Source organism: Moschus berezovskii, chromosome 19 (genome assembly GCF_049115385.1).
Source record: "Moschus berezovskii isolate FMDL1 chromosome 19, NW_MosBer_1.0, whole genome shotgun sequence".
Lineage (NCBI taxonomy): Eukaryota > Metazoa > Chordata > Mammalia > Artiodactyla > Moschidae > Moschus > Moschus berezovskii.
In genome coordinates this window covers 1475557-1495287 of record NC_142478.1, presented here as the reverse complement: position 1 = coordinate 1495287, position 19731 = coordinate 1475557, and the positions used below count along the sequence as shown (strand labels likewise).

General features: G+C 41.9%; 1 protein-coding gene across 9 annotated transcripts in view; it reads left to right on the top strand.

Annotated features, from left to right (window-relative positions):
• Window positions 1–19731, top strand: part of LOC129557803 (putative ankyrin repeat domain-containing protein 20A2) — a 71324-nt gene that overhangs the window by 49189 nt on the left and 2404 nt on the right. Inside the window, exons 1-5 of one of the 9 annotated variants that reach the window (XR_016035292.1) lie at window positions 485–554; window positions 3607–3667; window positions 3757–3956; window positions 7283–7379; window positions 10084–11000. Coding sequence is in view for 3 of the 9 variants with exons in the window: in XM_088827894.1 (XP_088684020.1) it covers window positions 4193–4318; window positions 7283–7379; window positions 10084–10112; window positions 10208–10378 (423 nt within the window). In the remaining 6 variants the exon portion in view is untranslated. The other 8 variants (XR_016035287.1, XR_016035288.1, XM_088827895.1 and 5 more) reach the window with 8 other exon arrangements.

Genomic DNA, 19731 nt, shown 5'->3' with positions numbered 1-19731 from the left:
AAACAAATGGGTTTTAGGCTCTGCTGATATGTTGGCTGTCACTCTGTTATGGAAACTAAGAATGAGTGTTAACTAGATATTTCATAGTTTGGGAAAGATGGAAGCAGAAATAGGTAACGACAAACTTTTTTGGAGACGTCCCTGGGGGCGCAGTGGTTAAGATGGTTAGTAAGACATCTTCCAATGTAGGCACTGTGGGTTCAATACTCGGTCGGGGAAGCTAAGATCTCACCGGCTTCGGGGTCAGACAGCCAAAATATAAACTAGAAGCACCATTGGAACTCATTCAGTAAAGACTTTCAAAGAGATCCACATCAAAAAATCTTTAAAAATTTTTTTAAAAAAGCTGTATAAAACAGGCCAAATTTTGTTCAAGTCAAGAAAGTTCATTTAATAGACAAACTTTCACTTGTTTTTTTTTTTTTTTTTCTTTTGTTCAAAGAAATGAACTCATTCATTTTTATTGTATGCTTTTGCTTTAGAGGTTTCCCAGCAAACCTGGTGTCGATTTAGGGCCTACATCAGACGATGAAGTCGTAGATTTTAAAACCAAGGTAAAGAGTTCGGTTGTGAAATTAGTTTACCTGCTCTGAATTTAGTTTCGTGTAGTATTTACTCTTATGATTAGACAGTGGAAGTGACAGATTCAAGGGATTAGATTTGATAAACAGAGTGCGTGAAGAACTATGGATGGAGATTCGTGACATTGTACAGGAGGCAGTGATCAAGACCATCCCGGAGAAAAAGAAATGCAAAAAGGCAAAATGGTTGTCTGATTAAGCCTTCCAAATAGCTGAGAAAAGAAGAGAAGCCAAAAGCAAAGGAGAGAAGGAAAGATAGCATTTGAATGCAGAGTTCCAAAGAAGATCAAGGAGAGGTAAGAAAGCCTTTCTCAGTGATGAAAGACTAGAGATCTCTTCAAGAAAATGAGAGATACCCTGGGAACATTTCATGCAAAGATGGGCACCATAAAGGACGAAATGGTGGGGACCTAACTGAAGCAGACTACATTAAGATGAGGTGGCAAGAATACATAGAACTCTACCAAACAGACCTTCATGATACAGATAACGAGGATGGTGTGACCCCTCACTTGGAGCCAAACATCCTGGAATGCGAAGTCAAGTGGGCCTTAGGAAGCATCACTACGAACAAAGCTAGTGGAGGTGACGGAATGGCAGCTGAGCTATTCCAAATCCTAAAAGATGATGCTGTGAAAGGCTGCACTCAGTATGCCAGTAAATCTGGATAACTCAGCAGTGGCCCCAGGACTGAAAAGGTCAGTTTTCATTCCAATCCCAACAAAAGGCAATGCCAAAGAATGTTCAAACTACCACATAATTGCACTCATCTCAAATGCTAGCAAAGTAATGCTCAAAATTCCCCTAGCCAGACTTCAAGAGTACATGAACCATGAAATTCCAGATGTTCAAGCTGGATTTAGAAAAGGCAGAGGAACCAGAGATCAAATTGCCAGCATCCTCTAGATGGTAGAAAAAACAAGCGAGTTCCAGAAAATTATCTACTTGTGCTTTATTGACTGTGCCAAACCATTTGACTCTGTGGATCACAACAAACTGTAGAAAGTTCTTCAAGAGATGGGAATACCAGACCACCTGACCCGCCTCCTGAGAAATCTGTATACAGGACAAGAAGCAACAGTTAGAACTGGACACAGAGCAACAGCCTGGCTCCCAATCAGGAAAGGAGCACAGCAAGGATGGAAATTGTCCCCCTGTTTATTTAACTTATATGCAGAGTACATCATGCGAAATGCCTGGCTGGATGAAGCACAAGCTGGAATCAAGATAGCGAGAAGAAATATCAATAAACTCAGATACGCAGTTGACACCACCGTGATGGCAGAAATTGAAGAGGAACTAAGGAGCCTCTTGATGAAAGTGAAAGAGGAGAGTGAAAAAGTTGACTTATAACTCAGCATTCAGAAAACTAAGATCATGGCATCTGGTCCCATCACTTTGTGGCAAAGAGACAGGGAAATAATGGAAACAGTGACAGACTGTTTTTTGGGGCTTCAAAATCACTGCAGATGGTGACTGCACCCATGAAATTAGAAGACGCTTGCTCCTTGGATGAGAAGCTATGACCAACCTAGACAGCATATTGAGAAGCAGGGACATTACGTTGCCAGCAAAGTTCTGTCTCATCTAAGCTATGGTTGTCCAGTAGTCATGTACGGATGTGAGAGTTGGACTATAAAAAGAAGGCTGAGTGCCAAAGAATTGATGCTTTTGAATTGTGTTGGAGAAGACTCTCGAGAGTCCCTTGGACTGCAAGGAGATCCAACCAGTCCATCCGAAAAGAAATCAGCCCTGAATATTCATTGCAAGGACTGATGCTGAAGCTGAAGCTCCAATACTTTGGCCATCTGATGCGAAGAACCGACTCATTGGAAAATACTGATTCTGGGAAAGTTTGAAGGCGGGAGGAGAAGGGGACAACAGAGGATGAGATGGTTGGATGGCATCACCGACTCAATGGACATGAGTTTGTAAAACCTCTAGGAGTTGGTGATGGACAGGGAAGCCTGGCGTGTTGCAGTCCATGGGGTCGCAGAGTCGCATACAGCTGAGCAACTGAACTGAACTGATGTTGATATTTTCATAAAATTTGAAGAACCTGCAGATCCATGAAAATATATTAATAAAATCGTATGAAACAGAAGTTTTGCTCATCATATATCCTTAAGAATACTGATTTATTACCGATCTCTCATATATAAATTCTAAATATATGTGTTTCTCCACATACTTTATTATAATACTTATGTTTTCTTTCCGTAAAATTTGTTCTTGACTAGGAATATCTCACTTTTTACTTTCTTCTTCCTCCTCTACCTTTTCTTAATTTTTTTTTTTTTTTTTTAATATTTACTGTTAACCTGATTTTTCCTTGCAGAACACATTTCTTCGGGGTCTGTTCTTTCAGTCCATCTCTCTCTGCCTCTCTTGTGAACAGTCTGCTTATGGGTTTCTGTTTAGAGTGTTTGTGGCTTTCATTCATGATCCTTGCCCTGCTGCTTTAACCTTGTTTTTTTTTTTCCTGTTTCTTAGAAGCAGCTGAATATTTTTCCCTGTTTCATTTGTCCCTAGCTGTTTGACAAACAGAATAGAAGTAGCTTCTCCTGTTTGCAGTTCTAGCCCATCTAAGTAAGGTTCTGCTAAAACCTAAGCTTTCATATTTTCCCTTCCCAAGTGATAATTCATATACATATTAATCGTGGAAGCAAATTTCAAAATGTAGCAATTCAAATGTCTTAGTTTTTCAGTAGTGCTCAAACTACCGTGGATAAATTATTACTCTAGAACATTTTGGTAGAGAAAGTAATCTAGCGGGTGTCATAGTATTTGCATAGCAGTCAATTAAGTGTAAGGAGAGGAACATCAGCGGCTCCTGATGTCATCTGTTGTAATCCTTTCCCCATGAGAAGGTCAGTCAGTGGCAGAAGTGGGGTTTGAATCCACATCTGAATGACTCCAGAGCCTGTGCTCTTTGTGTTAGATCCTAGAAGAATGGGGGATGTTATAATTCTTTTATTTAGGTTGATACTTGTTATAGTCTTCAAGCTCTTACTTTCTTCTCCAGCATGTCGTGAAATCAAAGTTAACAAAGCCAGTGAAGCCTTCTCAGCAGTCAAAGAGAAACAGTAAGTCATTTGAAGATTGTCCTCCTGTTGTTCTTCCCTGATTTGAAATGATACATGTTCTCATGTACGCTCTCCTGTTTTCACTGTAGTAGAAGCAAAATGTGGCATTTTGAGACCGGAGAGTGCAACTTTGTCTGGGGACAATAATTCCGATAGTAACATTGAAGATGTGGTTGAAACATTTCTCAAACCATCACCCTGGATTGAGGGCATCTGTCATCCTGCCTTCCCATCGCCTGAGCCTGTTCCAAAACTTCTCAAGTCTGTAGCAGGCCTCAGTCGTACAAAGGTACGTTGTTCTGTTTGTAACCCTTCTTTCCCTGTACTTTTTCACATACCATTCCCCTGATCCTTATGATGAGAAAAAGGATCCCACCACAGAAACAGAAGCCCTCAAAGTCACGATATGAAGTGGTGTGATAATAAGAGCCACACATGTGCATGATTCAGATTTATAAATATTGGCGTACTAAGTCTGCCATCCTGAAAGGAAAGAATTACAAAGCACTGAGGAAAAACAACTAGATGAATATGAAGATGGGGAGGAGGATGAAGGGGAAGAATTCCTTTAAGAAGGACGAGATGAATATAAGATGGAATGAGGGTGACGATGAGGCAGATTATTATACAAACACAACAGAAATAGTGGGGGTAAGTCAGACCAGGAACTCTATATTATAAATATGCGAGACTATATTTCAGTTCAACTTAAGAGAAAGTGAGGTCATGACAAAACAATGCACATACTCTTTTGAATGACATATAGCTGATTTTTATGACGAACTGAAAGGAAGTGTGTTCCTTATTTATTTTGGTGGCTGTTTTCGACGGTGGTGGTGGTTCTTGATTTTTCCTTCAGTTGACGTGTAGTCAGTTTGAAATACTGTGTAAGTTTCAGGTGTACAGCAATGTGATTTGCTTATACTTGTGTACGTATATATGTTTTTTGAATATAGTTCCCTCTGGATATTCATTTAAATTTGAAGTGATTTCTCGTTTTAAAGAAATTTTCACTTTGAAATTAATGAAGCGATGTCTTCTATTTAATCTAGCCAAACTTCCGTTTAGAGGCAATTCAAGATGAGCCCTGTTTTAGGCCTTCGGAGATGTATTATGAATTGAGAATTTTTGGCCCTTCTGTTTCTTGCAGTTTCTAACTTCGGTTCAGTTCAGTCGCTTAGTCATGTCTGATGCTGAATACTTAATGTAGTTCTCTAATTTATCTGACTGTTTGCTATAATCTTGGTGGGTGTTTTAGATCTTTCTGAAAATAAAGAGGGAATAAATAAGCATTTTATCTATTCTTTTTACTAAATTATAATTTATCATTTCATAATGAGATTCTTAATCTCTCTTCATTAAATGAGAAAATTTTCGGCTGCAACAATCTGAAAGAATAAATGTAGAACTATATTCTTTCCTCTGGAGAGATTCTGATTTCTTTTTTCTGAATGTCAGCAAATAATGGGTAATTACATACATTAAATGAATGAAATCACGATTTATGCTTTTTCTCTTATATAGACTACTTGCTATTATAAAATCATAAGGAAAGAAAAAATACCACCATAGTTTATAAAGTTATCTGTGGAAGACATTTTTTCTTTTAAAAATATCTCTAGCAGTATGTACATTCCATGTTATTTTTAAGAAACTTTATTAATTGCAGTGTTTATAGGTGTTAAATTACCATGTCAATTCTTTGTTATGCATGTGAAACTAACATGTAAGTTCTTCCATATCGAAAAGTTAGTCATCGTGGTTACTTGATTTTTTTAGTTTGTTTTTTCTTTCCCGATGTGAATACTGAGTCCTGCTTGATCATCATGAATGTATTTGAAAACTTTTAAATCTTCACCTTGGATAATCATAGTTTTACTCCTTTGTTTATATCTAGATCATTCTTTTCATCTTTACCTGCCATTCCAGAAGACATAGATAAGAAATTAGAGTCGTTAGTGTACTGTTTACAGGGAAAGAAGCAGTAAACCATGTGCATGTTCAAATAGGGCTGTAGAAAATGTATTCTTCATTGAAGGATAATTGCTTTCCAGAATTTTGTTGTTTTCTGTCAGACATCAACAAGAATCAGTCATAGGTTCACCCATGTGCCCTCCCTCCCACCCCCCTCCAATCTTCCTCTCCATCCCAGCCTTCTAGATTGCTGCAGAGCCCCTCTTTGAGTTCCCTGAGTGATGGAGCAAATTCCCCTTGGCTATCTGTTTTACATATGGAATTGTGAGTTTCCGTGTTACTCTTTCCATCCATCTCACCTTCTCCCCTCTCCCCCTTCCCCCGTGTCTCTAAGTCTGTTCTGTCTGTCTCTGTCTCCACTGCAAATAAACTCGTCAGTACCATCTTTCTAGATTCCATACATATGCGTTAGTATATGATATTTATATTTCTCTTTCTGACTGACTTCACTATGTATGGTAGGCTCTAGGCTCATCCACCATGTTAGAATGGACTCAGATGCGTTCCTTTTTACAGCTGAGTCATGTTCCTTTGTATATATGTACCACCACATCTTCATCCATTCATCAGTTCGATGGCCATCTAGGGTTCTTCCATGTCCTAGCTATCATAAATAGCCCTGCAGTGAGCATCGGGGTGCATGTGTCTTTTTCCATTTTGGTTTCGTCAGGGTATACTTCTAGGAGTGGGATTGCTGGGTCATATGTCGGTTTTATTCCCAGTTTCTTAAGGAATCCGCATACCGTCTTCCATAGTGGTTGTATCAATTTACCTTCCCACCAGCCGTGCAAGAGGGTTCCCTTTCCCCCACACCCTCTCCAGCATTCATTGGTTGTAGACTTTTTGATGATGGCCATTCTGACTAGGGTGAGGTGGTACCTCGTTGTGGCTGAGCAGTAAAGAATCTGCCTTCAGTGGGAGGCCTGGTTTTGATCCCTGAGAAGGAGGGCATGACAACCCACTCCAGTATTCTTGCCTGGAGACTCCAATGGACAGGGGAGCCTGGCAGGCTTCAGTCCATAGGGTCACACAGAGTCGGACACGACTGAAGCGACTAAGCAGCAGCAGCAGTAGCAGACTTTTGGATGATGGTCATTCTGACTGGTGTGAGGTGGTAGTTTTGGTTGTAGTTTTGGTTTTCATTTCGATTGTGGGTTTTTACCACATCGACGTTGACCAGATAGTGCTTGGAGCTTGAACGTATGACCACATTTGGATTGTCTGGTTGATCTGCAAGGAACATTTCAAGAGAAGCAAAAGCATGGGAAATAGTAATGAATATGTGGGGCTGTAATAACAGCAGTTAGCTTTAGTGATGTTTTAGTAAGTGCAAACCATTTTGGATAGCTTAAGTAGCAGGTGCAGAGTACCTTAATGGCAGCCGTACTTGAAGTAACATAAAGTAACGGTGCCCTGTTTGAAGGAGGCAGCTATGGAAGGAGATAAGGAGGGCCTGATCTCTTAGCTGTGGCAGCCACTGCTTGGTGATGCAGCACCGTGTTTGAATTCAGCATCCCGGTTCTGTCACACAGCAACTGTGGGATCTTGGCAAAACCTGTCTTAACCGGGTGAAGAGTAGGGTACTTTCTTCAGAAGGGATTAGGAACTCTTCATGCAACTCATGGTTATCATTCATTCTAGCGGAGTGTCTCTGAGGCCCTTCCACAGGAGTATGTGGATCATTTACCTGGAACTGCTGGTCAAAGAGGACAAAAGACATTAAATGGACAAGTAGAAGGTAAGAACTGTGTTTTACAGAAAAATCATTTGACAGAACGTTGATTGAAAATGGGAATGCTGATATATTCTAATAGGCAAAGAAAATCACCTGTCGGATGGGTAGTGAGACAAAAGACGAGAAAAAGAGGGCAAGTATGCATCTTATCAGGTGTCTACCACAGATTACATTGAAAATCCAGTTTAAGGAGCTAAATTATTAGTTCTTAGACTTACTTCGCAGTCCAGTGCTTAAGACTTTGTCCGGTTAAGACTCCAATGCAGGTGGTGCAGTTTCGATCCCTGCTCAGGGAATTAAGATTTCACATGACACATGACCGAAAACAAATTATTAGTTCTGTTTCAAGATACTCTGCAACCTAAGGGAGGTCAAGAAATAAGAGGCGAGAGGGAACGAAGGATGAGAGAGGCAGAGGGTACAGGGAGGGAATGAAGAAAAGGAAGCACAAGTCTGCGGGGGAAGGGGGCAATAAGTAATGAAGGTCTTTAGATAAAGGAAGAGTATTTGACATGGACGATGAATTTGAAGTGAGCTTCTGGCACCAAAACTTGCCAGAGAAGAAGAGCAAAGTTCTCCCCTCTTCCTGTTTTGCTCGTTATTAGGAAGACATTCAGAACTGTGGTCCCCGGGCATGCAGAGTGGTGTGTCATCCTCTGGGGGAGCATGGGCATAGGTGCTCAGCTGTAAATGTGTGCAAGTTGGTGTCATATGAAGTGTTGCTGCTTTCCAGGATGGTGTCACATGGGACAAAACAAGAGAACTGGAAAGGAGAGAGCAGGGGACGTGATGGGGAGACCAAGGCACCCACAGCCTCATAGAGAGTCCACTGGAAGGTTTCTAACTTCTAATGCCATTTCAGTTTGGGGGGGATGTGTTCGCGTGAGGAAACAGAGGCTGAGATTTCAGGAGAATGAATTAAGTGGAAGTCATGTAGAAGCAGACTGCCTGTAGACCAGCGTTTCTCAAATTTTAATTAGTCGCTTGGGGACCATGTGTGAAGCACATGCTGAGCAGGAGGTCTGAGATTCTGTGTTTCTAACAAGCTCTCCGGGCAGCAAGGGTGTAGCCTTGCATACAGAGAAATCTGGAAGAAGAGCATTGGATAGTGCAGGACCTAACAGGATCAAGGCAAAGCATTATTTTCTGTTTCTTTCTGAGCGTGTTTATAGCCAGAGGGAAGCAAAGAGTTGAAGTAGCAGTTATAGGTGTAAGGGGGAGAAAGAAATGGCAGGGATGATCCATGGAAAGGATGCCAAGGGGGAAGATTTAAGTCCATGGATCCAGAGATGACCATTCAGAGAGGAGCGAATCTAGTGGAAGGACACAGGGAGGAGAGGAAGGCCTCAGGGAGGCGAGTGTGGAGTTGATGAGGACACTTGAGAGAACTCTTTCTAGATGACTTCAGTGTGCTTACCCTGAAAAGAGATAAGACCATTATTGCCTCCAGAGAATCCCGGAGGTGGGAGGGGGTGCCAGAAGTGGGGGAAACCGCAGCCCCTCCGAGTAACTCTTAGACATCAAAGATATATGTTGTACCGGTATTTGTTGTTCAAATTAGATTAATTTGAAAAAGGAGGCATTGACTTTTTTTTTTTTAAAGATAGCTGATTTTTTGAAAGTTGTTTCATAGAAATCCTTTGAAGTGTTCGCATGATGCACCAAAGCAAACTAAAATTTGAAGCCAAACAAATCAATAGGGTTCATTCCGTAAATGCCAGAAATACTTTTAATAAATACTACGCTGATTCTGAAACATTCAAGCTTTTTAATTTCTAATAATTGTGTAGCAATTAAATGTACTATTTCCTTTTTGATCATTGTATTTCAATATTGAGAATTTATTTTACATTATTTCCTAGATGTGTCTTATATACCTTCTTGCATGAGTGGATTAAGAAACTTTGAGATGGCTAGACCAGAGGAGCCAAGACATGTAGGCATACCAGTAGCCCACATGAATATGGGGTAAAAAATGAATATTTTTAAGAGCCAGTTTTCTACAAGTGCATATCCAGGCTAATCAGTTCATTAGTCTGTCTTTGATGAGAAATGAATTATACATGCTGGTGAACTGTCATCCCCACTGTGCATGTCTTAAATGACTGGACAGATTGAAGAACATGATAAGTACTTACAGTATAATGGTGGAAATGATAACCTGCTGTGTTGCATTCAAGATGTGCTGTTGCATTTTACCATCAGCTTTCACGTTTTGGCAAGCTACTCCAGTACTATTGCCTAGAAAATCCCATGGATGGAGGAGCCTGGTAGGCTGTAGTCCATGGGGTCGCTAAGGGTCGGACACGACTGAGCGACTTCACTTTCACTTTCACGTTTATCTTCTTGGGTTCATGATTTGCTCCTCGGATTAAGATCCATTTTCTCCTCATCAGTCAGCATGTTCACATTGGTCTGTGTGCACTTTAGTGTTTTATAAAGCTGTTGCAAATGTAATGTTACTTTTGAAATCTTAACAGCATGTTTTGGTGAACCTGTATTCCAATTTTTTCTTCACTGTCTTTAGTGGATTCCTATGTCTGTCTTACCAGTGTCCTAAGATCCCCCTAAAAACAAGACACTAAAACTGAATGTATTCAGTGCCAAGGCTGGGTGCGAGGATTCTGTTCGGTACTAACTCTGCACGAATGTACAGCTGGCTTTCATATTTACGTGTAATTAAATCTATGTCCCTTTTGCCTTTTAGATTCTCCTGGGAAATATCCTAACGTGAAGGTAAAAACATTTATGATTTTATCTTGAATTCTGAACTGTGGATTGTCTCATATGTCCATCATTTAGTAATCAACTTGTTTCCAAACCCCATTCAGCCAGCAGTCAGAATGAAAGATTCTGTTCCTAATAGAACAGTCAGAATGAAGGATTTACAAGCATCCAGTTCAGGTAAATTTTGCAGGACACAGTTAACTTTGGAAAGAGGGACACTGAAATATTTGAAATGCTCGGTCTTCATACTTCTAACGTTTTCTTTGCAAATTTAATTGAAGAACTGGACATACATAAGGCAAATGTTACTGTTGATACCTGTGTTTTGAAATAAAAGATATTTACAAGCATAAGAGCAAGAAAATTTTAAACTGTAAGCTTCAACGCAAGATGTTTCTGTATATGTTTCGACACTCTGAAGTTCTGAGTTTGGAATCTGTGTAATTCTCAGGAAATCTCAGAGATTAAATTTTAGACTCGAAGTTTTTTCCAAGCCCAAAATGCTTGTTTGAACTCTCACGTTTCCCTAAGTAAAACTTCACTTGCTAATATGTCAGTTGTATTTCAGCTTGTAATTATTTCGTTATAATGTTGTCACACAGATGACTGTAGGCCAATCAGATGTTTTTCATTAGCAGACTGTGTGTGTTTGTGTGTGTGTGAGTTTGTGGTGTCTTTGATTATTAGAAGTAGGGAAAGTAATCATACTTTAATGACTATTTGATAGGCATAATCTTTGGAAACAGTGATTCTGAAAGTTGTTGGCTTTAGGATCATATTCTACTTCGGAAAATTATTGAGAATTTCAAGGAATTTTGTTTATGTCTATTGATGTTTACTCTATGGGAGGTCAGTTGAGTTCAGTCTCTCAGTCGTGTCTGACTCTGCGACCCCATGGCCTGCAGCAAACCAGGCCTCGCTGTTCCTCAGAACGCCCGGACTTTACTCAGACTCAAGTCCATCGAGTAGGTGATGCCATCCAACCATCTTATCCTCTGTCTTCCCCTTCTCCTCCCGCCTTCAGTCTTTGCCAGCATCAGGGTCTTTTCCAGTGAGTCAGTTCCTCACATCAGGTGCCCAAAGTATTGGAGTTTCAGCTTCAGCATCAGTCCTTTCAAAGACTATTCAGGACTGAATTCCCTTAGGATATACTGGTTGGATCTCCTTGCAGTCCAAGGGACTCTCAAGAGTCTTCTCCCAACACTACAGTTCAATAGCATCAATTCTTCGGTGTGCAGCTTTCTGTACAGTCCAACTCTCACATCCATACATGACCACTGGAAAAACCATAGCTTTGACGAGACAGATTGATGTTGGCAAAGTAATGTCTCTGCTTTTGAATATGCTGTCAAGGTTGGTCATAGCTTTTCGTCTTTTAGTTTCATGGGTGCAGTCACCATCTGCAGTGATTTTGGAGCCCCCCAAAATAAAGTCTGTCACTGTTTCCATTCTTTCCCCACCTATTTGCCATGAAGGGATGGGACCGGATGCCATGATCTTAGTTTTTTGAATGTTAAAACCAACTTTTTGACTCTCCTCTTTCACTTTCATCCAAAGGCTCTTTAGTTCTTCTTCAATTTCTACTGTAAGGGTGGTGTCATCAGCATATCTGTGGTTATTGATGTTTCTCCCGGCTATCTTGATTTGAGCTTGTGCTTCATCCAGCCCAGCATTTTGCATGATGTACTGTGTGTGTCAGATAAATAAGCAGGATGACAATATATAGCCTTGATATACTCCTTCCCCTGTTTGGAATCAGTCTGTTGTTCCATGTCCAGTTCTAACTGTTGCTTCTTGACCTGCATACAGATTTCTCAGGAGGCAGGTCAGGTGGTCTGGTATTCCCATCTCTTTCAGAATTTCCCAGCTTGTTGTGATCCACACAATTAAAAGCTTTGGGGTGATCAATAAAGCAGAAGTAGATGTTTTTCTGGAACTCTCTTGATTTTTCGATGATCCAGTGGATGTTGGCAATTTGATCTCTGCTTCCTCTGCCTTTTCTAAATCCAGCTGGAATATCTGGACGTTCACATTTCATGTACTGTTGAGGCCTGGCCTGGAGAATTTTGAGTATTACTTTGCTAGCCTGTAAAATGAGTGCAATTGTGCGGTAGTTTGAACATTCTTTGACATTGCCTTTCGTTGGGATTGGAATGAAAACTGACCATTTCCAGTCCTGTGGCCACTGGTGAGTTTTCCAGATTTGCTGACATGTTGAGTGCAGCACTTTCACAGCATCATCTTTCAGGATTTGAAATAGCTCAGCTGCAATTCCGTCACCTCCACTAGCTTTGTTCATCATGATGCTTCCTAAGGCCTACTTGACTTCACATTCGGGGATGACTGGCTCTAAGTGAGGGATCACACCATCGTGCTTATCTGGATCATGAAGATCTTTTCTGTAGAGTTTTTCTGTGTGTGTTCTTATTACCTCTTCTTAATATCTTCTTCATCTGTTAGGTCCATACCACTTGAGTCCTTTATTGTGCCCATTTTTGCATGAAATGTTCCCTTAGTATCTCTTACTTTCTTGAGGAGAATTCTAGTCTTTCCCATTCTATTATTTTCCTCTATTGCTTTGCATTGATCACTGAGAAAGGCTTTCTTATCTCTCCTTGCTGTTCTGTGGAACTCTGCATTCAAATGGGTGTATCTTTCCTTTTCTCCCTTGCCTTTAGCCTCTCTTCTTTGCTCAGCTATTGGTAAGGCCTCCTCAGACAACCGTTTTGCCTTTTTGCATTTCTTTTTCTCCGGGATGGTCTTGATCAATGCCTCCTGTACAATGTCACAAACCTCCGCCCGTGGTTCTTCAGGCACTCTATCAAATCTAATCCCTTGAATCTATTTGTCATATCCACTGTATAATCCTAAGCGATTTGATTTAGGTCATACCTGAATGGTCTAGTGGTTTTCCCTACTTTCTTCGATTTCAGTCTGCATTTGGCAATAAGGAGTTCATGATCTGAGCCACGGTCAGCTCCCGGTCTTGTTTTTGCTGACTGTATAGAGCTTCTGCATCTTTGGCTGCAGAGAATAGAATCAGTCTGATTTCGTCATTGAGCATCTGGTGATGTCCGTGTGTAGAGTCTCCTCTTGTGTTGTTAGAAGAGGGTGTTTGCTGTGACCAGTGTGTTCTCTTGGCAAAGCTCTGTTCGCCTTTGTCCTGCTTCATTCTGTACTCCAAGGCCAAATTTGCCCGTTACTCCAGGTATCTCCTGACTTCCTCTTTTTGCATTCCAGTCCCCTATAATGAAAAGAACATCTTTTTTGGGTGTTAGTGCTAGAAGGTCTCGTCGGTCATCATAGAATCATTCAACTTTAGCCTCTTCAGCATAACTGGTCGGAGCATAGACTTGAATGACTTGTGATATTGAATGGTTTGCCATGGAAACGAACAGAGATCATTGTGTCATTTCTGAGATTGCATCCAAGTACTGCATTTGGAACTCTTGTTGACTGTGCTGGCTACACCATTTCCTCTAAGGGATTCTTGCCCACAGTAGTAGATACAATGGTCATCTGAGTTAAATTCACCCCTTCCAGTCCATTGGGGGCTTCCCTGGTAGCTCAGTTGGTAAAGAAGCTACCTGCAGTGCAGGAGACCCGGATTCGATGCCTGAGTCAGGAAGATCTCCTGGGGAAGGAAATGGCAACCCACTCCAGCATTCTTGCTAGGGAAATCCTATCGCCACAGGAGTCTGGTGAGCTCCAAATAGCCCCATAGGGTCAGAAGCATTGGACCCGACTTACGGACTAAACCACAAACCAGTCCATTTTAGTTCACTGAGTCCTAAAATGTCGATGTTCACTCTTGCCATCTCCTGTTTGACCACTTCCAATTTGCCTTGATTCATGGACCTAACATTCCAGGTTCCCATGTAGTATTGCTCTTTATAGCCTTGGTCTTGACTCCTATCACCAGTCACATCCACAGCTGCTAGGTGTTGTTTTTGCTTTGGCTCCTTCTCTTCATTCTTTCTGGCCTTATTTCTCCACAGATCTCTAGTAGCACCTACTGACCTGGGGAGTTCATCGTTTAGTGAGTGTCCTATCTTTTTGCCTTCTCATACTGTTCATGGTGTTCTCAAGGCAAGAATACTGAAGTGGTTTGCCATTTCCTTCTTCAGTGGACCATGTTTTGTCAGAACGTTCCAACACGACCCGTCTGTCTTGGGTGGCCCTTCACGGCATGGCTCGCTCAGAGTTTCATTGAGTTAGACAAGGCTGGGATCCATGTGATCAGTTTGGTTAGTTTTCTTTGGTTGTGGTTTTCAGTCTGTCTGCCCTCTGATGAAGGATAAGAGGCTTATGGAAACTTCCTGATGGGAGAGACTGACTGAGGGCGATGGGTGAGGCCATGCCCAGTAAATCTTTAATGCAATATTCTGTGAATGGGTGCGTCTGTGTTCCCTCCCTGTTTGACCTGAAGCCAAACTCTGGTGGAGATCATGAAGATAAGGGCACCTCCTCCAACAGGTCCCATGCTTGCACTGCTGCACTCAGTGCCCCTGACCTTGAGGCAGGCCACCTCCAACCCTCGCCTCCGCCAGAGACTCCTGGAAAATAAAACTGAAAAACGTAAAAATACAGGCTCACAGAATCATAATGGCTAATTCCATTAGTTATTAGAGTTCTGATATCACATATCCTGTCTCTGGAGAAGTCCTGTGTGCACTCAGAACATAATTGAGCATGGAAGTAACGTTTAGAGTTGTTGTGAAAATAGATTTGACCTCTTGGGCCCCCTGGCCCAGTGGGTCTCTGGACTTCAGGAATTCTCAGGGCACACTACAGAACCACCATGTTAAACCATTGGCATGGTTGCATGCGAAATGATAAAGGGGCTCTTGTGTTGACACGGGGCTTAAAGTTTCACTTTTACATTTCTTGCTTGTTTCTTTGGTTTCTCTTAAGAAATTTAGACCCAACAGTTCCTTTTTTTTGAAGCAAATATGTCTGTGTTGCATTCATTCTTGCCTCATGGTGCTCTGTGCTCTTTGGATCCAGTGTGGTCCTAGACTTATCCTTTTGATACTGTTCATGGGGTTCTCAAGGCAAGTATACTGAAGTGGTTTGCCATTCCCTTCTCCAGGAGATCAATCCTGGGTGTTCATTGGAAGGACTGATGCTAAAGCTGAAACTCCAATACTTTGGCCACCTCATGCGACGAGTTGACTCATTGGAAAAGAGTCTGATGCTGGGAGGGATTGGGGGCGGGAGGAGACGGGGACGACCGAGAATGAGATGGCTGGATGGCATCACCGAATCAATGGACATAAGTTTGAGTGAACTCCGGGAGTTGGTGATGGACAGGGAGGCCTGGCGTGCTGTGATTCATGGGGTCACAAAGAGTCGGATACGACTGAGCGACTGAACTGAACTGAACAGTTCATAAGGGATGTTGGTATACAGGAGTGCTGTGTTATTTAAAAGCAGTATATAGAAAGTCAATTCTGATTCTACTGGATGCCCAGTCTATTGAGTAACCATGTCTAGTAACGTGTTGTCCATAAATACTAGTTAATTGAGGGCCTTTAATCAGTCATGAGGTCAGGGGTATAATTAAAAATCATACAGTTTCTTTTTACACTCCGGTAGGTTTTTCGTTTCTATCCTTACCTTTGTATTTACAGAAGATTCTCAGTTATCTCCTAGAATAGTGACTGCAAGCTCTAATCGCAATGTGTTTGTCTTTTTTTTTTTTTCTTAATCTGTACAACTGCGTCATTTGCTCTTGTTTCTCCCTGAGCTTGGTAAGTCCAGGAAACACAGGTTCAAATCAAAGGGCTACATAAGTCCCTCCAACACTGGACGGTGTGAAATAGGAAAACTACAAAATAAATAGAAGCAGCTTCAGTCAGTTCACGTTGATTCTTTCTCTTGTCAGTCAATACCTTTTCTAAAATAACAAGCAGAATTTACTCCTTCAGGGTCCCAGGATTTTTACATTTATTGGTTTCTTAAAGATTTATTCTATACTAGACCCTGAAAGTATTATATCTTAAATATTTCTCGAAACACTCCCTCAGTTCAGGCCTGCATCTCCTTTTTTTCCCCACTATAAATGCCTTCAGATTCATCTTCCTCGTTTTATTTGTATGCTCTTCAGTTTCACCCCATGGACTGCAGCACACCAGGCTTCCCTGTCCTTCACCATCTCCTGGAGCTGGCTCAAACTAATGTTTATGGAGTCGGTATGCCATCCAACCATCTCATCCTCTGTCATCCCCTTCTCCTCCTGACTTCCGTCTTTCCCAGCATCAGGGTCTTTTCCAGTGAGTCAGTTCTTCCCATCAGGTGGCCAGAGTAGTGGAGCTTTTGTGTCAGTGTCAGTCCTTCCGATGAATATTCAGAACTGATTTCTTTTAGGATTGACGGGTTGGATCTCCTTGCAGTCCAAGGGACTCTCAAGAGTCTTCTCCAACACCACAGTTGAAAAGCATCAGTTCTTTGGCATTCAGTCTTCTTTTTGGTCCAACTGTCACATCCATACATGATTACTGGAAAAACCACCGCTTTGACTAGACAGACCTTTGTCAGCAAAATAATGTCTGCTTTTTAATATACTGTCAAAGTTTGTCATATCTTTCCTTCCAAGGAGCAAGCGTCTTTTGATTTCATGGCTGCAGTCACCATCTGCGTTGATTTACGAGCCCAAGAAAATAGTCTGTCACCGTTTCCATGGTTTTCCCATCTCTCTGCCACGAAGGGCTGGGCCAGATGCCCTGGTCTCCGTTGGTACGCATCCCTGCACTCTGACGAATGTCGGCCCTGCCGTGCGCGTGCGCCTCTCCCTGTCTGGCGGCAGCCTGCAGTGCACTCCCTCTCCTGCCCTCTGTGCCCTCGAAGTCTCCACTTAGGCATTGTCTCTAGACGGGCCATCCCTGACACCTTTCTCTCCATTTTTCTTTAAACTCCGACATCTAGTACAGACCAGAAACTCGAGAAATAATTATTGAATAAAAGAAATAAAGACTATTTACACCAATCTGATTTTTTAAAGTTTATTTTTCTATTGAAGGATAATTGCTTTACAGAATTTTGTTCTTTTCTGTCGAACATCAGCATGAGTCAGCCATCAGTTCAGTTTGGTTCAGTCGCTGAGTCGTGTCCGACTCTTTGCGACCCCATGAATCACAGCACGCCAGGCCTCCCTGTCCATCACCAACTGCCAGAGTTCACTCAAACTCATGTCCATCGAGTTGGGGATGCCATCCAGTCATCTCATTCTCTGTCGTCCCCTTCTCCTCCCACCCCCAATCCCTCCCAGCGTCAGACTCTTTTCCAGTGAGTCAACTCGTCGCATGAGGGGGCCAAAGTACTGGAGTTTCAGCTTTAGCATCAGTCCTTCCAATGAACACCCGGGATTGATCTCCTTTAGAATGGACTGGTTGGATCTCCTTGCAGTCCAAGGGACTCTCAAGAGTCTTCTCCAGCACCACAGTTCAAAAGCATCAGTTCTTCGGCGATCAACTTTCCTCACAGTCCAACTCTCACATCCATACATGACCACGGGAAAAACCACAGCCTTGACTAGACGGACCTTTGTTGGCAAAGTAACGTCTCTGCTTTTTAATATGCTAAGAAGGTTGGTCATAACTTTCCTTCCAAGGAGTAAGCGTCTTTTAATTTCATGGCTGCAGTCAGCACACACAGTGATTTTGGAGCCCCCCAAATTAAAGTCTGACACTGTTTCCACTGCTTCCCCATCTATTTCCCATGAAGTGATGGAACTAGATGCCATGATCTTAGTTTTCTGAATGCTGAGCTTTAAGCCCAACTTTTTCACTCTCCTCTTTCACTTTCATCAAGAAGCTCTTTAGTTCCTCTTCACTTTCTGCCATAAGGGTGGTGTCATCTGCATATGTGAGGTTATTGATATTTGTCCCAGCAATCTTGATTCCAGCTTGTGCTTCATCCAGCCCAGCGTTCCTCATGATGGCCTCTGCATGTAAGTTCAATAAGCAGGGTGACAATATACAGCCTTGATGTACTCCTTTTCCTATTTGGAACCAGTATGTTGTTCCATGTCCAGTTCTAACTGTTGCCTTCTGACCTGCATACAGGTTTCTCAAGAGGCAGGTCAGGTGGCCTCGTATTCCCATCTCTTTCAGAATATTCCACAGTTTATTGTGATCCACACAGTCAAAGGCTTTGGCATAGTCAATGAAGCAGAAATAGATGTTTTTCTGGAACTCTCTGGCTTTTTCCATGAGCCAGAGGATGTTGGCAATTTGACCTCTGGTTCCTCTGCCTTTTCTAAAACGAGCTGGAACATCGGGAAGTTCACAGTTCACGGAAAGAAGAAGCCTGACTTGGAGAATTTTGAGCATTACTTTGCTAGCGAGTGAGATGAGTGCAATCTTGCGGTTGTTTGAGCATTCTTTGGCATTGCTTTTCTTTGGGATTGGAATGGAGACTGATCTTTTCCAGTGCTGTGGGCACTGCTGAGTTTTCCAAATTTGTTGGCATGTTGCATGCAGCACTTTCACAGCATCATCTTTCAAGACTTGAAATAGCTCAACTGGAATTCCATCACCTCCACTAGCTTTGTTCGTAGTGATGCTTTCTAAGGCCCACTTGACTTCACATTCCAGGATGTCTGGCTTTAGGTGCGTGATCACACCATCGTGATTATCTTGTCGTGAAAATCTTTGTTGTACAGTTCTTTTGTGTATTCTTGCCACCTTTTCTGAATATCTTCTGCTTCTGTTAGGTCCATACCATTTCTGTCCTTTATCGAGCCCATCTTTGCATGAAATGTTCCCTTGGTATCTCTAATTTTCTTGAAGAGAAAGAGTTTTTCCTATTCTGTTGTTTTCCTCTATTTCTTTGCCTTGATCTCAGTGGAAGGCTTTCTGAGCTCTCTTTGCTATTCTTTGGAACTCTGCATTCAGATGCTTATGTCTTTCCTTTTCTCCTTTGCTTTTTGCTTCTCTTCTTTTCACAGCTATTTGTAAGGCCTCCCCCGACAGCCATTTTGCTTTTTTGCATTTTTTTTCCATGGGGATGGTCTTGATCCCTGTCTCCTGTACAATGTCGCGAACCTCCGTCTGGCACTCTCTCTCTCAGATCTAGTCCCTTCAATTTATTTCTCACTTCCACTGTATATAAGGGATGTGATTTAGGTCATATCTGAATGGTCTAGTGGTTTTCTGTACTTTCTTCAATTTAAGTCTGAATTTGGCAATAAGGAGTTCGTGATCAGAGCCACAGTCAGCTCCTGGTCTTTTTTTGCTAACTGTATAGAGCTTCTCCATCTTTGGCTGCAAAGAATATAATCAATCTGATTTCGGTGTTGACCATCTGGTGATGTCCATGTGTAGAGTCTTCTCTTGTGTTGTTGGAAGAGGGTGTTCACTATGACCAGTGCGTTCTCTTGTCCAAACTCTCTTAGCCTTCGCCCTGCTTCATTTCATGCTCCAAGGCCAAATTTGCCTGTTACCCCAGGTGTTTCTTGACTTCCTACTTTTGCATTCCAGTCCCCTATAATGAAAAGGACATCTTTTTTGGGTGTTAGTTCTAAAAGGTCTTGTAGGTCTTCATAGAACCGTTCAACTTCGGCTTCTTTAGCATTACTGGTTGGGGCATAGGCTTGGATTACGGTGATATTGAATGGTTTGCCTTG